The 18,190-nt window shown below is 41.1% G+C and overlaps 1 protein-coding gene across 1 annotated transcript in view; it reads right to left on the bottom strand.

The window, feature by feature from the left end:
• The window catches only part of FMO1 (flavin containing dimethylaniline monoxygenase 1), a 33,887-nt gene that overhangs the window by 3,451 nt on the left and 12,246 nt on the right, over positions 1-18,190 (bottom strand). Inside the window, exons 3-6 of the mRNA XM_046683143.1 lie at positions 11,166-11,354; positions 8,169-8,331; positions 4,854-4,996; positions 1,540-1,739 (exon numbers count right to left, since the gene is read on the bottom strand). Of these exons, the coding sequence (XP_046539099.1) occupies positions 1,540-1,739; positions 4,854-4,996; positions 8,169-8,331; positions 11,166-11,354 (695 nt within the window). The remainder of the gene's footprint in view (positions 1-1,539; positions 1,740-4,853; positions 4,997-8,168; positions 8,332-11,165; positions 11,355-18,190) is intronic.

The raw sequence follows: 18,190 nt of genomic DNA, 5'->3' as shown, positions 1-18,190 counted from the left end.
GAGAAGGAGGTGAGAGCTTTCCTGGCTCCTGTTTCCTTTGCTGAATTTCAGCATTCAGCTTTCACTATCACTGTAGAGATAGCTGAAGAGAAGGACTATAAGGGAAACCAGGGACTTCTACATCAGCTGAGAATGGCTGGAAGCTCTCTCCTCATAGGAAGCAATTGTATAAGGAAAACATGCATGTGTTTAAAAAGAACAAGGGCAGAATTATCTTTTTCTGGGTATGCCTTGGGAATCACTAAACAAATACTCTGTGAGATGGTTTTAAATAAGCTGAGCCATTTTTGGCTTATAGTGAATGCAGAGAAAGAGACAGTGTGATAAAATGGAAAGAGCACTGGCATAGGAGGTAATAAGGGTGGCTTCTTGTCCAAAGTCTAAACTTAACAGAGCTTGGGAAAGTCGTCTGGTCCCTGCAGGCTTGCTTTTATTCATCTGTAAAATAAGGGTACTAATACTTGCCATCCTTAGTTCACTGGGGAGGATGAAGAGCATATGAAATAGTATATATGCAAGAACTTTGGAACTGATAAAGGATTAAATAAATCCAAGAGAGAAGGGATTATCATTCCTCAGGCTCCTTTCACGTTTTCTAGGGTATATGGGATTAAGTCAAATTCTTTATAGTTCCACGAGCTAACATCCAGGCTAGATAAAACTTATGGTAGAGAAAGCTCTAGTGGAAAGGGTCAAAACCTCTGAGAGGCTTGCAGGTAGGAGATGGAAGAGAGTAAGCAAGAAATAAGGAAGGAAAACATGGAGACAAAAGAGGGAAGGGCAAATCAGGGTGAGAGGAAGGTACACGAGAGAAGGATGAAGAGAGCAAGAGGAAAGAAGTGCCTGTAGCAGGAAGCTGCATGCCGTCAGTGGTGGCTTGGGTGCCACCTGATCCGTGCTGGTCCAGAGTGAAATCTGGAGGAAGATGAGACAGGATCTCCAGGCTGTGCACCCTGATAATGGAATATCATTGTAGAAACAATGAACGAGGAGGCAAAACTATTGATTCTTGTTAACAGGATAAATTGTAGGTTATAACTGAAAGGAAAGACTGAAAACAAAGGTCATCTTGACACGGGCAAGAAGGCACTGCTATTAGAGATGGTGAAGGGCCACAAGGGCAGTCAACTTTTCCCACACAGTGAAACAAGGCAAGCGTGTTGCTTTTGTCAAAAGAATATTAGACAGATCGTTCTCCTTTGATTGCTGCAGCTGAGGCTTAAGTAACTTGCCAAGGTCACAGAGCTCACTATTACTAAATGAGTTTGGGCAAGTGACTGAACTTCGTTAAGCCTCAGTTTACCCACAATAAAAGGGAGATTACAGTAATACTCACTTTAAAGGGTTGTTGACAAGACGAAATACACAATTTCACTTACTGAGAACTCCAGAACAGTTAGTATTATGATCAAGTAAATTGGTATGAAGTTTTCCTTCATGCTCAATCATGTTTTTGGGTAATTGCCTGGTTTGGATATGCCACTGGAAGGATTGAGGTGCCTTCTTCCTGATAGCCCTCGGCAGATACACTGTATTTACCTGTCTTTTGGAACCAAGCCATAATTTGTATGATTGAACCATCTGTTCATCCTTTTTGCCATCAACCAATTTACAATTGGAGTTGGGAGACAATTTATGAACATGTTCTCAAATCGAGTCTGCATCACCATGTCGGATGGGTACCCTGCGTCCCAGACTCGGCTGACCACCCATGACCCTCCAGTGGTGCTGAGGAACACCTGGAAGCAATCAAAGAGGTCAGTCAGTTTCACACAGTGAACGGGGCTGGCCTGGTCGGACGTTTGAAAAGATCATGAATTGAACGGCACCAAAAAGTCTGCCACTCTCAAAATATGTCCCTGACAAGATAGTTTTGGTTCCTCTAACTCCTACTTTAAAGTCATTCTTTTCAGATAATGGATTGAGTATCTAGAGTGTAAAAATGCCTTAGGACTTGTCACAGAGTACTTATCAGCCTCAGTGCTAGACACTGTGGTCAATGAGCTGTGGTGGCAAGACACGGGGAGCTTAAAGTCTCATGTAAGAAGACAATAAATAGGCGAATGAACAACTTTGTATGTTAATTGTGGGCAGTAATAACAGGGTATGGCAGCAATTAAAAGTTGTCTAGGAAGGATTTCAAAAGAATCCATTGTTTGAACTGACAGTACAATTTATTTTGGTGAAATATTTTTTTTTTCCCTGATCGGCTGTTTGAGTTTACCAGCTGACTGAGGTCACTAAGCTAATAATCGTTTTGGTATCTATGCAATAAGGAGTGGTCTATACAACTGTTTAAAATTGAAAGATTTAGTCAACCAATCTGTTACTTTGCATACAAAACGATTGATTTAACAGATAGTTTTTTCTCCAACAAACTGGGGCATGGTGACCACGGCCACAGTGTCAGTGTTTTTGTTAGGCTTTAAAATGGAGCAGTATATTCTACATGGGATATGTGGGGGCAAGAACTAGGAGCATATCAATGATTCTGACATTATTCATGTATTTTTTTAAATGGACGAGTAGGCTATTTATTTATTTATTTAAAGTGTGCTTTTATTTTTGGCGAGGAAGATTGGCCCTGAGCTAACATCTGTTGCCAATTTTCATTTTTGTTTTCTCCCCAAAGCCCCAGTACACAGTTGTATATCCTAGTTGTAGGTCATTCTAGTTCTTCTATGTGGGACGCTGCCACAGCATGGCCTGATGAGCGGTGTGTAGGTCTGTGCCCAGGACCCCAACTGGTGAAACCTGGGCCGCTGAAGTGGAGCGCCTGAACTTAACCACTCGGCTGCGGGGCTGCCCCCCTGCTCATATTTGCACTGAACCTGCCTCTGTGTCAGGATGTGCAACTGGATAGGATATTTTGGTAGAAATGAATTATGTTCTCCTCAAGAGGAGTTTCTTTGTTGATATAGAAATGACAAGATGGATGCCAAAGTATATTCTCCAACTGAAGAAATTTCTAAATGATTAGAGAAATAGAAATAATAATATGCTACCCACATATGGTCATCTCGGTAGATGGGACTGTGAACATTTTGTTTCAGGACCTCCTTTCTTTTCCTTCAGGATAGCTCCACCAAACTGCTAAGTCTCTCCAAGTCAATCAGTCAATCAATCAATCAATCAATTGATCATTGAGTCCTTTTTCTAAAGTCCCAGAAGGGACTATCAAAGGTATACACTCCCAACCCTTTTTCTTACTTTTTTTTTTAAAGATTTTATTTTTCCTTTTTCTCTCCAAAGCCCCCCAGTACATAGTTGTATGTATATTTTAGTTGTGGGTCCTTCTAGTTATGGTATGTGGGATGCTGCCTCAGCATAGCCTGATGAGTGGTGCCATGTCCGCGCCCAGGATTCCAACCGGCGAAACCCTGGGCCACCAAAGCTGAGCACGTGAACTTAATCACTCGGCCATGGGGCTGGCCCCTCAATCCTTTTTATTAGTAGCTATTTTCATTCTTGCCATTATTGATCTAGGTATTTATACTTATTGACTTGGCATCTATTTTCCCCATGACTCTCTGCTCCCTGATAGTGGGAATCTTGTTTTTGTCGTTCTGTTCTGCAGCGTATCCCCAGTGCCTGGCACAGCATTCCGCGTATCGGAAGCCAACAGTCAATATATGTCTCTTGGCTGAATGGCTCTCAATGAGTTTATAGCATAGTTAGAAAGAAAATGTATACGATAAAAAGTAATTAGCAATGCTAAGAATTAAAAAGTGCCAACTGAGGAGTGTAAACAACAATTAATACATAAATTCTTACTAGGGAGGGATCACTTTGTGTTGGGGTGAGATAGCTGGAATGGAAATGTACATTGTAAAGAGAAAAGAGCAGTGCAGAGGGAGGGGTGTGGTGCAGGCCAAGGGAAAGATAGAGGCATGGGAATTGCAAGGGCTGAGAAGACCTGTGGGCTGCAGTTGATGATTCTGTGGGAAAACAGTGGGGGATAACGTTAAAATGGCAGATGTGGACCTGAATATGGAGAACACTATAATGCGGGGCCAATGCATCTGCAGTTTCTTATTTTTTCTAGGTAAGGGGAGTTATTAGAAGCTTTTTAACATGAGAGTGTCATAATGAGAGCAGGCTTTTCGGAGGGTGTGTTTGTTGGTGGTTGGCCATCTGGATGGATTATTGCACGTGGGTGCGTGGACTGGGGGCGCAGGGCAGGGCTGCAGGGTAGAGTTAGGAGCAGGGGCTTTGAAGCAAAGAGGTTGGGTTTGAAGACTGGCTCTACCACCTGCTAGAGGTACAACTTTAGGTGGGTTGCTTAACCTCTCTGAGCCCCAGTTTCTTCATCTGTAGTCAAGAATACTAACAGTACCTACTTCAGTGTCTTGTTTGATGACTGCGTGATGCAGTCAAGCATATAGTGAAGCACTTAGCACAGAGTGAGCCCCAATAAATAGCAACTATTTCTACAGTTATTATCAGGAGGACAATTCAATGATCTTAGTGCGGGGTAGTACGGATCTGATGATGGCGGTGGCAATTAATAAGGAAAGAAGGGAGCAAATGGGAGATCTTAGCAGGGAAAAACTGCCAGGACTTTCTGACCTATGGGACTGGGTAAGAAACAGACATCTCTTGTAACTCTTGTTGGATGAGTAGGAAAATGACAAAAATAGGAAGAGAAGTGGTTTTGGATGAAAGATGACAGAATTTGCAGTAAAATTTATGAACATTTAAGAAAAAAGTACTTTAAAAAATCTGCTTCCTGTACATGTGTGTGTTTTAGGCATTTTCAAACCTTTCCTCATTTATCATGGTGTCGTACACTGTTTGCTTGAGGCATGCGTCTGAAGATAAAGCTCTTCACTAAGCAATGTCAAGAATGGTACCTTCTCTGCCACGTGGCTGGCCTCCACAGCAATGTCAGTGCCGGAATTTCCCATTCCAATCACAAGAACCTTCTTGTCCTTAAATATATCTGGATGTTTATACTGTCGGCTATGAAAGTACTGGCCTTTAAAGGTATTTATACCTATAGAAAAAATAAGTCAAGTAGAGAAATTACAGGATCAGTGAATAAAACATAAGTATTGTTCAGTTAATAACTGAATGATTGACAGACTATTTAGGTTGTTTTTAATAGCATACTTGATTTTAAGAAAATCTGAACTGTGAATACATGACTTTACATGATACAGAAATTAGTGAGTGATTATTTATTTAATGGACGTACTTACTCCATCTCACTACATAGGCCTTTAATTTTATTTACTAGATGATTAACTACTAAGTTGAAATATCATGGCGTACTTACTGAGCGAAAGTGTAAGGAGTCATCACCATTTAAAAGTTGATAGCAATCAATGGGACTGTAATGTCTATTTACTAATATTCGATTTATGTAGAGCTTTTCACAAGCAAGAAGCAAGAGCAGAGAAGTTAAAGGGAATTAGGAATCAGTGCCTCCACTCAATTCAGCAAACGTTTTTGGACACCTGCCCTGTGCTAGATGATATTGGGGAAATAAAGTAAATAAAATGTGATTCCTATTCCAAAAGATCCATGTATGTGTGGCAAGTTCACTGATAGTTTACATTGGGAACCGATGGTAACTGAGGCTGCCATTGCTGAGTTGGCCAGAGCTGCCTCAGAGAAAGGGGGACTATGTTAGTTCCACTTCGGATTAGATCTGCTGTTCTAACCAGACAGGATATCGCAGGCAGTTGATGCCAAAGCTCGTTGAAACATCAAACGAGAATGGAGTGTTTTGGAGAATACTCTCAAGGTTTCACAACACAAGCAAAAGTAATATGGACTACACAAAGAACCTGTTGTTTTCCAGAAAAAGTGATGAGCTATCTAGATTCTCAGGGGTTAAACATGGACGCCTGTGACAAGTAGCCTTATCAACACCTGGTAACTCTTCAGTTCATCTTGAATCATTTGAACTATGACATGAATCCCACTTAAAACCCAACCACAATCCAGAGCTTTTAGAATTTAACAATGATAACTAAGTTCAAATATTAACTCAGCACACGGACACAATATAGATCAGAGAAGGGCAGAGAAGTGAGAACTAGACGAGCTTAAAGAGAATCATGGAATTATCCCTGGATGTTAGATTATTTTAGATTCTCTCTGGGTTGGGCTCTTTTGGATCATAAATGGGCAAAAAGGAGACTCTGTGGCTGGGTCTCCTATCAGACTAATAATTTCTCCTCTTATACTACAGGAGTACAGAGAAAGAAAGTTTACTAGGTGAATGTGGTTGTGTTAGGAAACACACCAGAGTGTATACATCTGAAAGAATAAAAATAGTCATCTTGGGAATTTATGCATTTATTCTGTGATACCTATTATTTTTACTAAGACTGTTTGGAACATTTTCTTTGGAATTGCCTCCGGAGCTCATGACATGCTTTTGAATGTCTTGAAAGAATTTGAATTTTTCTAATAGTTAACAACTACCCCAGGGAGTGTGTACAGATTAGGCAAGTCTGCTGCGAGGCAGAGAGGGAGATGGTGAGATTTGGAGGATTCCATTTTAAGTCTACAGACACAAAATTTTAGAGCTCAAAGGCTCCTTAGCAATCATGTAGCCGGGGATTTCAAATGGCCAATTGGTGGTGGCTGGTAAGACGAATATTGAGAAGGACTACACGTTCTGCAGAGCTCTGCTCGCTGGATTTGTGATTTGTGCTGTATGCTGTTGCATAAGTGGGTGGTCCAAGCCCCTCAATTTGTGGACAAAAAAAACAGAGGCTTAGAAAGGTTAAGTGGAAGGCCCAAGATTATACAGCTTGTTAATTGTGTATCCTAGACTCTATACCTTCTGGATCCCCAGCTCATCCTGTTCAAACTGAATACCTTGGCTCAGTCGCTTTCAAGGTATGCTTTATCTTAATCTGACTTGACCTGAGTGACCCCTAGGGGGCCGATCCAGAATCCCTGGAGGACATGAGTGTTGTAGAATGAGTTGATAATACCCCGGGTAATATATAGATTGTGATTCCTCCACTGGACTCCTATGAAACACTATTTATACCTTCTATAAAGGCTACGTATCTTATCTACCTCTATATTCTTAGCACCTCGTGCAATAGACTGTAGGTGCTGAATAAATGCAATGTACTCCCTATGCCATGGAACTTTCTGGATTCTTGGAGAGATCCTGTGCCAGGCACTCTTTCCTGGGAGTTTGGAGTAGCTTGTTGCTCAGGGATTTTCTCTGCAGGCAAGAACTGACAAAGGATTGGGTTGTCTTGTGGGGTGGTGAGAGTTCATTGTTGAATGTGTTCAAGCAGAGGCTGTTGAGTCTCTCAGGGATGCTGGAGAAGAGTTTTCTGCGTTGGGAAGAAGAATGAACTTGGTGCTTTCCAATTCAAGAACTCTCTTCTATGGCAGTTTTCAGGATATGCTTTATCCTAACTTGACCTGACTTGACTAACCTCTGGGCACAGACCAAGGGCCATTGGAAGTACGTGAGTTTATTATAAGATGAGGCCTGAGATCACTCCAGGTCATATTTAGATGATTCAGAAAAAAGTTTCCTAAAGTTTTAACTTTTTGAATCTTTACGGCAGATGAAATAAAGCAAACCATTGTATTTTCTATTCCTTCTGAGTTGTAATCCAATAGAAATTTGGCATAGATTAACATGGATCATGGCTGCAAAAGCCAGATAAAGAAACTGAGACCCAAAGATGTCTTAACTTGCCTCCCAGGACTCATCTCCCTCCCAGAGGTTTATGGACTCAATGCCGTAAACCTCTGATCCAACTAAACTTCTATAAAACAAACAAACAAAAACCAGATGAGTTTTTCCTTTATTCACCAAGTGACCTTTGTGGGCCTCTAAACTCAGCTCTAGCTATGTGCTCTGCTGAGGTTAGCAACTTGCATAAGCATCCCGCATCTTAGAAGACGTGCAACTGCTGCCAGGCACTTAGGGAGGGACACTGAAAGCTGGAGAAGTATAAAACTGCTTATTTGTTATTCATTCTACTCTTCCGTACTCATAGGTTGTTTGGAACACATGAAAGCCAAAAAATGGCCAGGAAATGCTGGTTAGAAAAAAATCCCTTATACCTCATCACTTTAACTATTTAACGGAGGAATCATAGGAATTCATTCCCAGACCAGTCCAGTATCACGACGGCTCCCATGAGACAAACTAAGGTCAGCTGCAGAAAATGCCTTACCTGGGAAGGAGTCTAGTGGCAAAAATGGGTTAGTGAGAAAACCAATGCAGACCATCACACCATCAAAGATGGCGGACTCTCGCTTTCCTTCACGCAGAGTGACTACCTCCCATTGGCCAGTGACGGCAAAATCTGGGCGTTTTGTTACACTGCAGACTTTAGTCTGAAAAAAGAATCATAGACATGATTAATAGTTGTCAAGTTTCCAGTAAGGGCTTGCTGACTGATGTGCTAATTGACATTTCAAGTGTTCTAGAGCCCAGACTAAACATAATTGATAAACGTAACCCTATATATCTAACTGGGCTATCAGATTAATCATAATTTCCTTGATGGAAGTATTCTAAGCTTAGAGTTGTAGAGGGGTATTTAAGAGAGGCGGGGAGGTCCGAAGATTTGAAGGGATTTGCTCAAATTCTCATAGTAAGTGGTAGAGTCAAGATGATAACCTCAGTCTTCTGTTGTATTCATCATTCTTTCTATTATGTATATTTCCCATAGAGCTGCCTCTTTTACAACAGTTCCTTTGGTAGAGACATGGATAATGTATAATTGAAAATACAAATTTGGTCCCAAGTATCTTAGCTTATGAAAAGTCTTATAGAAAACGTTGCTGAAGTTTTTCCCAGATCTAGACAACTCTTGAAAAGTGCTAACTTCATGGCCTGAATTTTTTGGGAGTAGTCCAAATTTCCAATAGTCTAATTTTTGTCCCCATTGAGTACATATATGTCCATGGGTACTAGGTTCTGATTCAGAAAATATATAAAATAAATTTACAAGTCAAATTTGAAAGCATAAATGCTCCACTGACCAAGAGACTTTGTTGCCTTTTCTTCTTTTTCAGTTTTCAAAGAAGACAGGCTTCTCACGTCCTTCCTGACAGGTTCACTGTTTGGTTTATAACATTTGAAGTGCTTGTTGGATTTCTACATTTGTATTAGCAACTCTGTCAATGTAAATTTTCAGTTAATTAAAAATCTTTCAAAATAAAGTTTACTTTTATATTAAAAATAATGAAAGTTCATTATTGCAAATTTGGAATTTATAGGGAAGAAAGAAGAACAAAACCTCTCACAGATAGCTGCTTGTGTGTACATTTTGTTTTAAAAAAAATTTTTTTTTTGGCAAGGAAGATTGGCCCTGAGCTAACATCTGTTGCCAATCTTCGTCTTTTTTACTTGAGGAAGATTGTTCCTGAGCTAACACCTGTGCCAGTCTTCCTCCGTTTTGTATGTGGGACGCCACATGCAGCATGAGGAGGCGTGTGTAGGTCCGCAACCAGGATCCAAACCAGCAAACTGTGGGCTGCCAAAGTGAAGCGCATGAGCCTAACCACTATGCAACCGGGCTGGCCCTATGTGTACTTTCTTAAAACTTTTGTGAACATCTAGCTTTTTCGTTTTTCTTTTTCAGTTATTTTAAAGCAAGCTGAGGCAGCATGTAGTAAAGAAAATGCTTCAGATTCAGGAACTCTGATGCATTAAAAAATACTTATGGGTATTATATCCATTCACTATGGTAGTGTTTTAGTTTTACTGTGTCCCTTGTAAAATAAGGAAGTGGGATAAAATACTCTTTGGGAAACTGGAGTACTTTAATTTTTCTCCAGTTTTTTTGAGATATAATTGACATCTAACATTGTACAAGTTTAAGTTGTACAACAATGACTTGAGATATGTTTATATGGCAAAACAATTGTTAGAGTAAGTTTAGCTAACATCCATCACTTCACATAGTCAGAATTTTTTTCTTGAGATGAAAACTTTTAAGATCTATTCTCTTAGCGGTTTTCAAATATACGATACAGTATTGTCAACTATAGTCACCATGCTGTACATCACATCCCAAGAACTTACTCATCTTAAAACAGGAAGGTTGTACCTTTTGACCACCTTCATCCATTCCCCCCCTCCCCCAACCTCTGGCAATCTCCAATTGTTTCTCTGTTATATGAGTTTGACTTTTTTAGATTTCACATGTGAGATCATACAGTATTTTTCTTTCTCTGTCTGACTTATTTCCCTTAGCATAATGTCCTCAGGATCCATCCATGTTGTTGCAAATGGCAGGATTTCCTTCATTTTTAATGGCTGAATAATATTCCGTTATATATCCATATAGAACACATTTTCTTTATCAGTTCCTCCATCAATGGACTGTTAGGTTGTTTCCGTGTCTTGGCTATTGTAAATAATGCTGCAATGAACACGGAGGTGCAGATATCTCTTCGAGATAGTGATTTTGTTTTGATCAGGAGTACTTTTCAGGTTGTGAATTTGAATCTTGTTTGCTACTTGTTTTAGTCAAGCTTTCCATTCACATTGCTTTCTCTGTGTAATTCCCTATGAATCCCTTACCACCCCCATATCTGGCAGGGAGGTAGATGGGAGAAGGGAGACCCATGGATTTCCAAGTGTTTCTTCGAGAAGTAGGGAGAACAGGAAAAAAGAAAGGATCTATTCATTTGCCCATGTCCTTCTGCCTTCCTTTCATCTCTGTCCTCTGAAATGGGGGGGGAGGTGGGTAGGTTCTACCAGAGGAACAATATTCCAAGAGTTTTCTATTCCCAAGGATATCTAGAAAAGATTTCCTTCAGGTAGTGAGGTTGTCTTGTGTATGGGCCATTGCACAGGTCCATTCCTATAAAGGGCTGCTCAGGAAGCAAGTACTCAGGGGCTGGTAGGAGTTATCAGTGTCGCCACGAGCAGGCATTTCGCCCAAGCTGAAAATGAGGTTTGCTATTTTTAAGTCTCTTTGGACACTTGGATTTAAGGACGGCAAACTAAAAATTTACACATGTGAATCCTTACTCAAAGTATCCACCTCCACCTCCAGAGGATGTAAGCACAAGGGGAAAAGGAAACCAGCCAGACGTCATCGGTCGTCCTGCCCGTTCCTTATCTCATCTAAAGACTCCAGGGCTTGGCTATAGAGAGATTATAGAAAATAGGTGGGAAATACTTCTTGACTGCTATCTGACGTTCCGGGTCTTACCTTGAATTGAATGCATTTCAGAAGGTTGAACCGGTTTGCATACATCTTGAGATATTCCAGAAATCGAGAATTTGGCACATAACTTGGACAGTCTTCTGGGAATGGAAAGTCTGAGTAACAAGACATCTCCTTGGAGCTGTTGGAAATCACAGACTTGTAGAGGCTGGCTCTGCCTTCTTCAACATGTTCCTGTATAAACAGTGCAGGCACAAGAGCACGTGTGTGTTTGCGCATGTGCATACACACGTATGAAATAGATGTTACATTTAGACATTTCCAACACTGACCAAGATTAAGGTGACCCTTTCTAATGAGACTTGTTATAGAAATGGTGAGCACTGGATACTATGAATTTCGTGATCAGAATTATAATTTCATTCATTATGTTCTAACAAATAAACCTGGGATGAACTCACCTGTTCAGATTCACACAGTATCACTGGAAAGTACAGGAGAAGTGGAAATAGCCCAGAGCCAGGAAGCAGCATCTGGATGATGGACAATTGCTGGATACTTTAGTTTCACAGGGTGTCGTTGAAAGGATTATGGGGAAGGGGTTTCGGATCGTGAAGGATTTTGTATCTACAGTCAAGGAATCTGGATTTTATGGGAAGGTTATGGCAGTCTTCTGAATGTTTTAACATGGAAGTGATTCATGTTAAATTTTGGAAAGATAATGTTGGTTCTACAAAAGATGAATTAGAGGCATCTGGAAAGGAAGGAAGGAGGCTCCTTCAGAGTGTGAAACACAAATCCACTTGATTGCTAATGAGGGCCTGCGGGAGGCAATGGCAGCGGAAACGGAGAGAGGTGGGATCCGTGAGGCAGCAGTAAGGTACGACGGATAGGATTGTGAAACCGTTTGGATCTAGGAGTTGGGAGAGGGAGCAGGTCAAAGGTTTCTAGGTTGGACAACTGTGTGCATGGTGCAACACTAACCAATTTTTCACCCCCAGTGTTGACTTGAATGACTAGCAAGTATCAACATCTCAAACAACTACCACAGGTTGACTAATAAGCAGTTTTAGTAAGGTCTTTAACATACATTTCCTCTGTTTTTTAGATGTGTTATGGAAGATTGTTCTGATTTTAATGGGAAGGTCCTTGGTATTTTTTTCTTTTTTGAGGAAGATCAGCCCTGAGCTAACAACTGCTGCCAATCTTCCTCTTTTTGCTGAGGAAGACTGGCCCTGAGCTAACATGTGTGGCCATCTTCCTCTACTTTATATGCGGAACGCCTACCACAGCATGGCTTGCCAAGCAGTGCCATGTCCACACCTGGGATCCGAACCGGCGAACCCCAGGCCGCTGAGAAGCGGAATGTGCGAACTTAACCACTGCACCAAGGGGCTGGCCCCAGGTCCTTAGTATTTCAGTACTATTTACCCTCTTGAATATGTATAGTTCATTTTTTTCCCTGTGAAAAAAAATTATTTTATTTGTATGAAAAAGTGGAAACATGAACACAAACCTCACATGTGGAGAGGGCTTACTTTATTCCCTCAAAGGATAGGAATCTATATCTGAATGAAACATCTAGTGATCACAGAGAATACAATTATAAACATAGCTTTGTGGTTTGAATTAATGTCACTGATCTCGTCAACTGATGAGTTCACTAGATCTTGCTGATATGTGGCCCCACGACTGACAGTCTCATTTATCCAGAACAAATCATGCAAACTGGAGTCTAAAAGGCATCTGAGAAAGAGGACTATTGAAATCCTGGTCTTTCATTCTGCAGAAAGATCTAAAGCAGTGCTGTTCCCAGAGGCCGTCTGCAGGGTAGTACCAACGTGAACTGTCTGTTACTAGTCCATGACAAGATAAGTCAGAAATTGAGAGCAAACGTCTAGGAACTTTTATAGCCATAATTTGACATTGCTCAATATCCAAGCATGTGGACTCCTTTTATGCTGAATGAGACAGAGGTCAGTGTCAGTTTTGTCCAACTCGTGACGAGTTGCATGAGATCTGAGCTGTGTACTAGTCACGTGAGTAGGATTATATCACAATATGTTTGCAAATGTTATCCAAAAGTGCATAAAAACTGGCTGCTGATAAAGAATTGGAGATAAGTTTTAAAATCATAGCACTACTTGCTTCATCTTGGATAGCAGTTAAAAAAATGAATATCCTGAGCTTGCTGAGACTGCTTTGAAAATCCCTTCTTCCATTCCAGTGCACATACTTCTGTGAGCCTCCTTTCTCTACCATGTGTGCTATTATTAAGCAAAACTTAGAAACAGTTTATGTACACATTACCCCTTGCAAAGAGCATTGCCATCCATCCAACCCAGATCAGATCAACTGACAATCAAGAAGCAAGCTGAATTATCACATTAAAAACCTTAAATTTTCATATGTATAATGCATATTAAAAGTGCGCCTACACTTTTAAAAACTGCTATTACACACATAATATTTTGTTTGGCAAAAAGTTACAAGTGTAATACTGCTTCTCTATATTAGTTGCCTATGTACACGCTCTCAAAGAACAGTGTGTCCACTTTTTTGGAATTGTTTTCTTTTATTTCTGTGTTTGTTTAATGACATTTATTAAAATTTATTTTTATGTTTTTTGACTCTATGCAAATTTTGAAGTTATATTTTGACATTTTTCTTTGTTTCATTTTCATTTTTCTGAGAGTACATTTTTATTATATTTTACAAATACAATTGTCGATACTTGATTAGAAATAAAAAAAAAAAATCTGATTCTTCTCCACGGTTTGAGAAGCACAGCTCCCTAGATCAGTGTTTCTCAATTTTGCTAAGAATCTCCTGGGGAATATTACTAATATGTAGCTGCTGATTCAGCAGGTCTGGGTGAGCCTGAGCTTCTGTATTTCTAACAGGCTCCCGTGCAGATCGTGCTGGGCCATGGACCGTGCTCTGAGTAACACGGCTTCAGTGCAATCCCCCCAGCAGGAATGGGATGGAGGTCACATGTGCACTTTAAAATTTTCCAGTAGCCACATTACAAAAAAGTAAAAATAAACAAGTGAGATGAATTTTAATAATATATTTTATTTAACTCAATATATCCCAAATTTTATAATTTCAACATATAATTAATATAAAAAATATTAATGAAGCGTTTTACCTTCTTTTTTCTCATACTGTCTTCCAAATCCAGTGTGCATTTTACACATCTCAATTCAAATGTTCAATTTTCATTGGATATAGTGGATTCACATACTCAAATTCTTAACAACTGTACTTAAAAGTTCTTCAGTAACTGAATTGAATATCGGTTTTAAAATGAAAATAAATTTAAATTAAACGAAATAAAAAATTTAGTTCCTTGGTTGTATCAACTCCATTTCATGGTCTCTGAGACTGGTGGCTACCTAATTGGACGGCAGAGTTTTAGAACATCCTTAAACTTGAAGCTGGTATTACAACTTAATTTAGTGTTGGATTGATTTAATTAAAAGTGATCAAAGTCTCCCCTGGGTTTTAGAAAAGAAGAGAATATGAGCAGTTGTAAAGAGCTGTAATATTGAGAAGCGAGAGCAAACAGCAAGGGAAGAAATTATTGTTTAAGGAGAAAACATCAGTTACAAACATTTTGGAGCCAATTAGGCCAAAGCTCCCCCACTTTTCTCTGGCATCGGAGAGCAGCCCATAGTCAATAATACTTTGCTAATACTGTCAATTTCTGGTAAACCACAGTAAAAAGTTAAATTTGGAATATGTACTGTTTAAGACAGATAGAGGTGTGCATAATACATGTAAAGACTTCCATAAAAATAGTTCAAAAAATTTTATTTATTTATTTCTGAGGAAGATTAGCCCTGAGCTGACATCCGCTGCCAATCCTCCTCTTTCTGCTGAGGAAGACTGGCCCTGAGCTAACATCCATGCCCATCTTCCTCTACTTTATACATGGGACACCTACCACAGCATGGCGTGCCAAGTGGCGCCATGTCCGCACCCGGGATCCGAACCGGCGAACCCCGGGCCGCAGAGAAGCGGAACGTGCGCACTTAACCACTGCGCCACCAGGCCGGCCCCCCCCAAAATTTTAAAGCATTTTGTAATGACACTTAAATATGACATTTAAATACCAGAAAGTAGTGGGGATTGACTGGAATTGGATAAACCAGGGAATCATATTTTATGGGACCTTAAAACAAATGGACAAACAAAAATAGAAAAAAACCCAAACGAACTACTCTGTTTTGCCAAACTTTGGAAGATAATTGTAAGGGCAGGAAGAAGAAAACCTTCCAGGAAACACCGAATCTTTCACAGGTGTTAGCTGAGGGGAAACTGTAGTTGAGAGTGGAAACTTCCCCCTGAGGGTGGAATCTCAGGCCACCTCTTTGCTCTCCTTTCTCTTTCCTCCCACCAATTGTTTCTCCTGGAAAACCCCCAGGTCTGGAGTGTTTAGCGTGCACACAGAGAAGACGGTCTCGAGTTTGCCTCAGTGAACAAGCAACCTGGCCCAGCGATTCCCAGATCCCCGGCTGCAGGCACTCTTAGCATTGTCTCTGCGTGAGTCTGCCAGTGGCCCCGGCACCCCGAGTGTGGAAGGACACGCCTCCTGAGAATTGATGGGCCCACTTAGGAGAAACGTTTTTGTCTTGAAGGGAAAAATGACTGGAGGGGAGGAGGGCTGGCCTGTGGAGAGAGGGAAAAGAATGAGAGCAGGAATGGAGGGGTTTTGGGCTCGCTGGTCCACTTTGGTCCGGCAACGCAGTGGGCAAGTCACCACTCTCTGCGAGGACTTGGTGGGATTCCATGAACAGTCCAGGGTTTGCCTGGCCTCATTCTTGAGCTGTGAAACAGACTTTGAAAATGCATGGAGTGTAGTTCTTGACAGCATAGACCCTGGAGTCAGGCCTGGCTTCATAGTCAAGCTCTACATTTTTAGCTGGGTGACCTTGGGAATTTTCTTAACCTCTCGGTGTCTCAGTTTCCTCAGCTATAAATAAGAATGATAATAGTTCATACCCTTAGGATAAACTGAAATGATAGTTATAACACATTTTGAACGGTGTCTGGTAAGCTCTTAAGAAATGGTATTTGTATTATTCTTCTACAATTACCGTGGGGATTTACTTTCTCAAACTTTGTGTCCTTCAGAGAGGATTATAGGCGGTGGGAAGAGAGCTTTGTCAGGTCAGAGATTTCTCTTTACCCATTTTAAAAATAGAAGTAAAATGATACAAACTCACTCCTGAACAGAGACATCCTCTCGATGCATGGCATTCACGCCTCTTGTTCTCCAGGAACAAATATTTCCTTCTTCTTTCCCTCTCCTTTGAGCAGCAAGAACCCGTTTCACTTTGTCACCTCCTCTCCTCAATGAGAGGCAGGCTCTCACTGGTGGACACAGTCCAGTTCTTGGACCTACAAGCTCAGAGGAGATTTGAGAAAGCCCCCAAAGGGTAGGGGCCTGTCAGGTGGACCCCCTCAAAAATAATAGGAATTCAATAAATGTTTGTTGAATATATGAATAAAAGGAAACCTACCAAGATTACTGAATTTTTGAAATAAGGATTTTAAAGAAAAATTGTAAGAATCAAGCCTAGAGAAGAAACAGCTGAGGAGCAATTCCTCAGTGATTTAAGGGGTGAAGTATTACACTTCATCATTGCCCTCACTGAGTCTAAAAAGTATGTGGTCCATAAGGCACACAGTAGGTGCTCGATAAATGTTTGTTGCATAAATGAAAGGATGCATGTGCAGAGAAGAAGACCCTGATGCCCATAACGAGGGAGACCATCCCAGGCAGGGTTATTAAGCCCTAGAATATGTTTCAGGGATGCAAAGGATGGAGCTGGATTTGTTTCTACCAGGGTAGTATCTTTACCTCTAGATGAGGTCAGTGTGGCTCTCCATGAAGGCGATTTGTCATCGTCCCTTCCTGTACTGAGTTTCTCTAAGAGTTCTAGTGAGTGGCAGGAAGTTCCTCACATTTTACTTCTTCAATATTACCGTACAATCGAGGTGATGAACCTACAGTGTTACTGACATGGCTACCCAAACTTTTGTGGGGTGTGTGTGTGTGTGTAAGGGTAAGAGGGGGACAAGGATGTCTCTAGGAAGACCCAGGAGGCTCCTAGCCTGCTAGAGCTGGAAGGCCCCTTCAAGGTCCCCTAGTTTGGGGATTTTCAATCAGGCTTTGGAGGAATCCCAAGGGAGTACGAGAGACTGCTGCTGAATGGAGGCAGGGCTGGTTTTTCCTGCTTCCCGGCCTGGAGTAATTCAGCTTTTACCCATTTCCCAAACTGGTTCCCTGTTCTCATTTTTTAATGGGAGGCAGTGGGGCTGGGATGACTCGTTAATTGGGCACCAATTCACTCGGCTACTGCTGGGTCACCCTCTTTCTCCTCCTTTTGATGCCTATCGCGTGCCTCACAGTATCTTTTCATGGCCTTCTCTATTTTCCTTCATTCTCCACCCCCGTGCACCACGCCCACTCCTTCCTCACCCTCCACAGACGCCATATTTTCTGGAAAGAATTGAGGCCTCTGATGTGCATGCTCCTGCATCTTCTTCCCCTCCACCTCAGAATTCCTCTCCTGCGTTCACTTTTCCCTCCCCTCCAGTCTCCGAGGGAGCTGTCTCTCTCTGCCTTTCCAAGGTGAATGCTTCCGCCTGGGCCTACAATTCCACGACCTCCTTTTTCTGCCAGGATCTTGTCCCAATTTGGGCTTACATATTCAATCGTTTCCTACCCTCCAGATATTTTCTCTTTACTTATAAACATATTTGGGTCTTCCCATCATGCAAACAAAACAAACATAACATCAACAACAATGACGTCTTCTGAATTCTGCTCCTCATTATCCATTGCTTTCTAAATTGAGTACAAATCCCCTGGCCAAACCTTCAGCCACCACCCTCCCCTCCCATTATTTCTCTTCCAAGTACCACATACAGCAATAAGCTACTTTTATTTTCCAAGCCTGCCCAGTACTTCTTCTGTACTGATTCCCTCTCTAGTGTCTCCCACTCAATCTCTTCTGCCTGTTGAAATCCTTCAAAGTTCACCACGTGCCATCTCTTCC

This window comes from Equus quagga, chromosome 13 (genome assembly GCF_021613505.1).
Source record: "Equus quagga isolate Etosha38 chromosome 13, UCLA_HA_Equagga_1.0, whole genome shotgun sequence".
Lineage (NCBI taxonomy): Eukaryota > Metazoa > Chordata > Mammalia > Perissodactyla > Equidae > Equus > Equus quagga.
The sequence above is the reverse complement of the archived record's forward strand: the minus strand, read 5'-3'. Positions and strand labels throughout refer to the sequence as shown.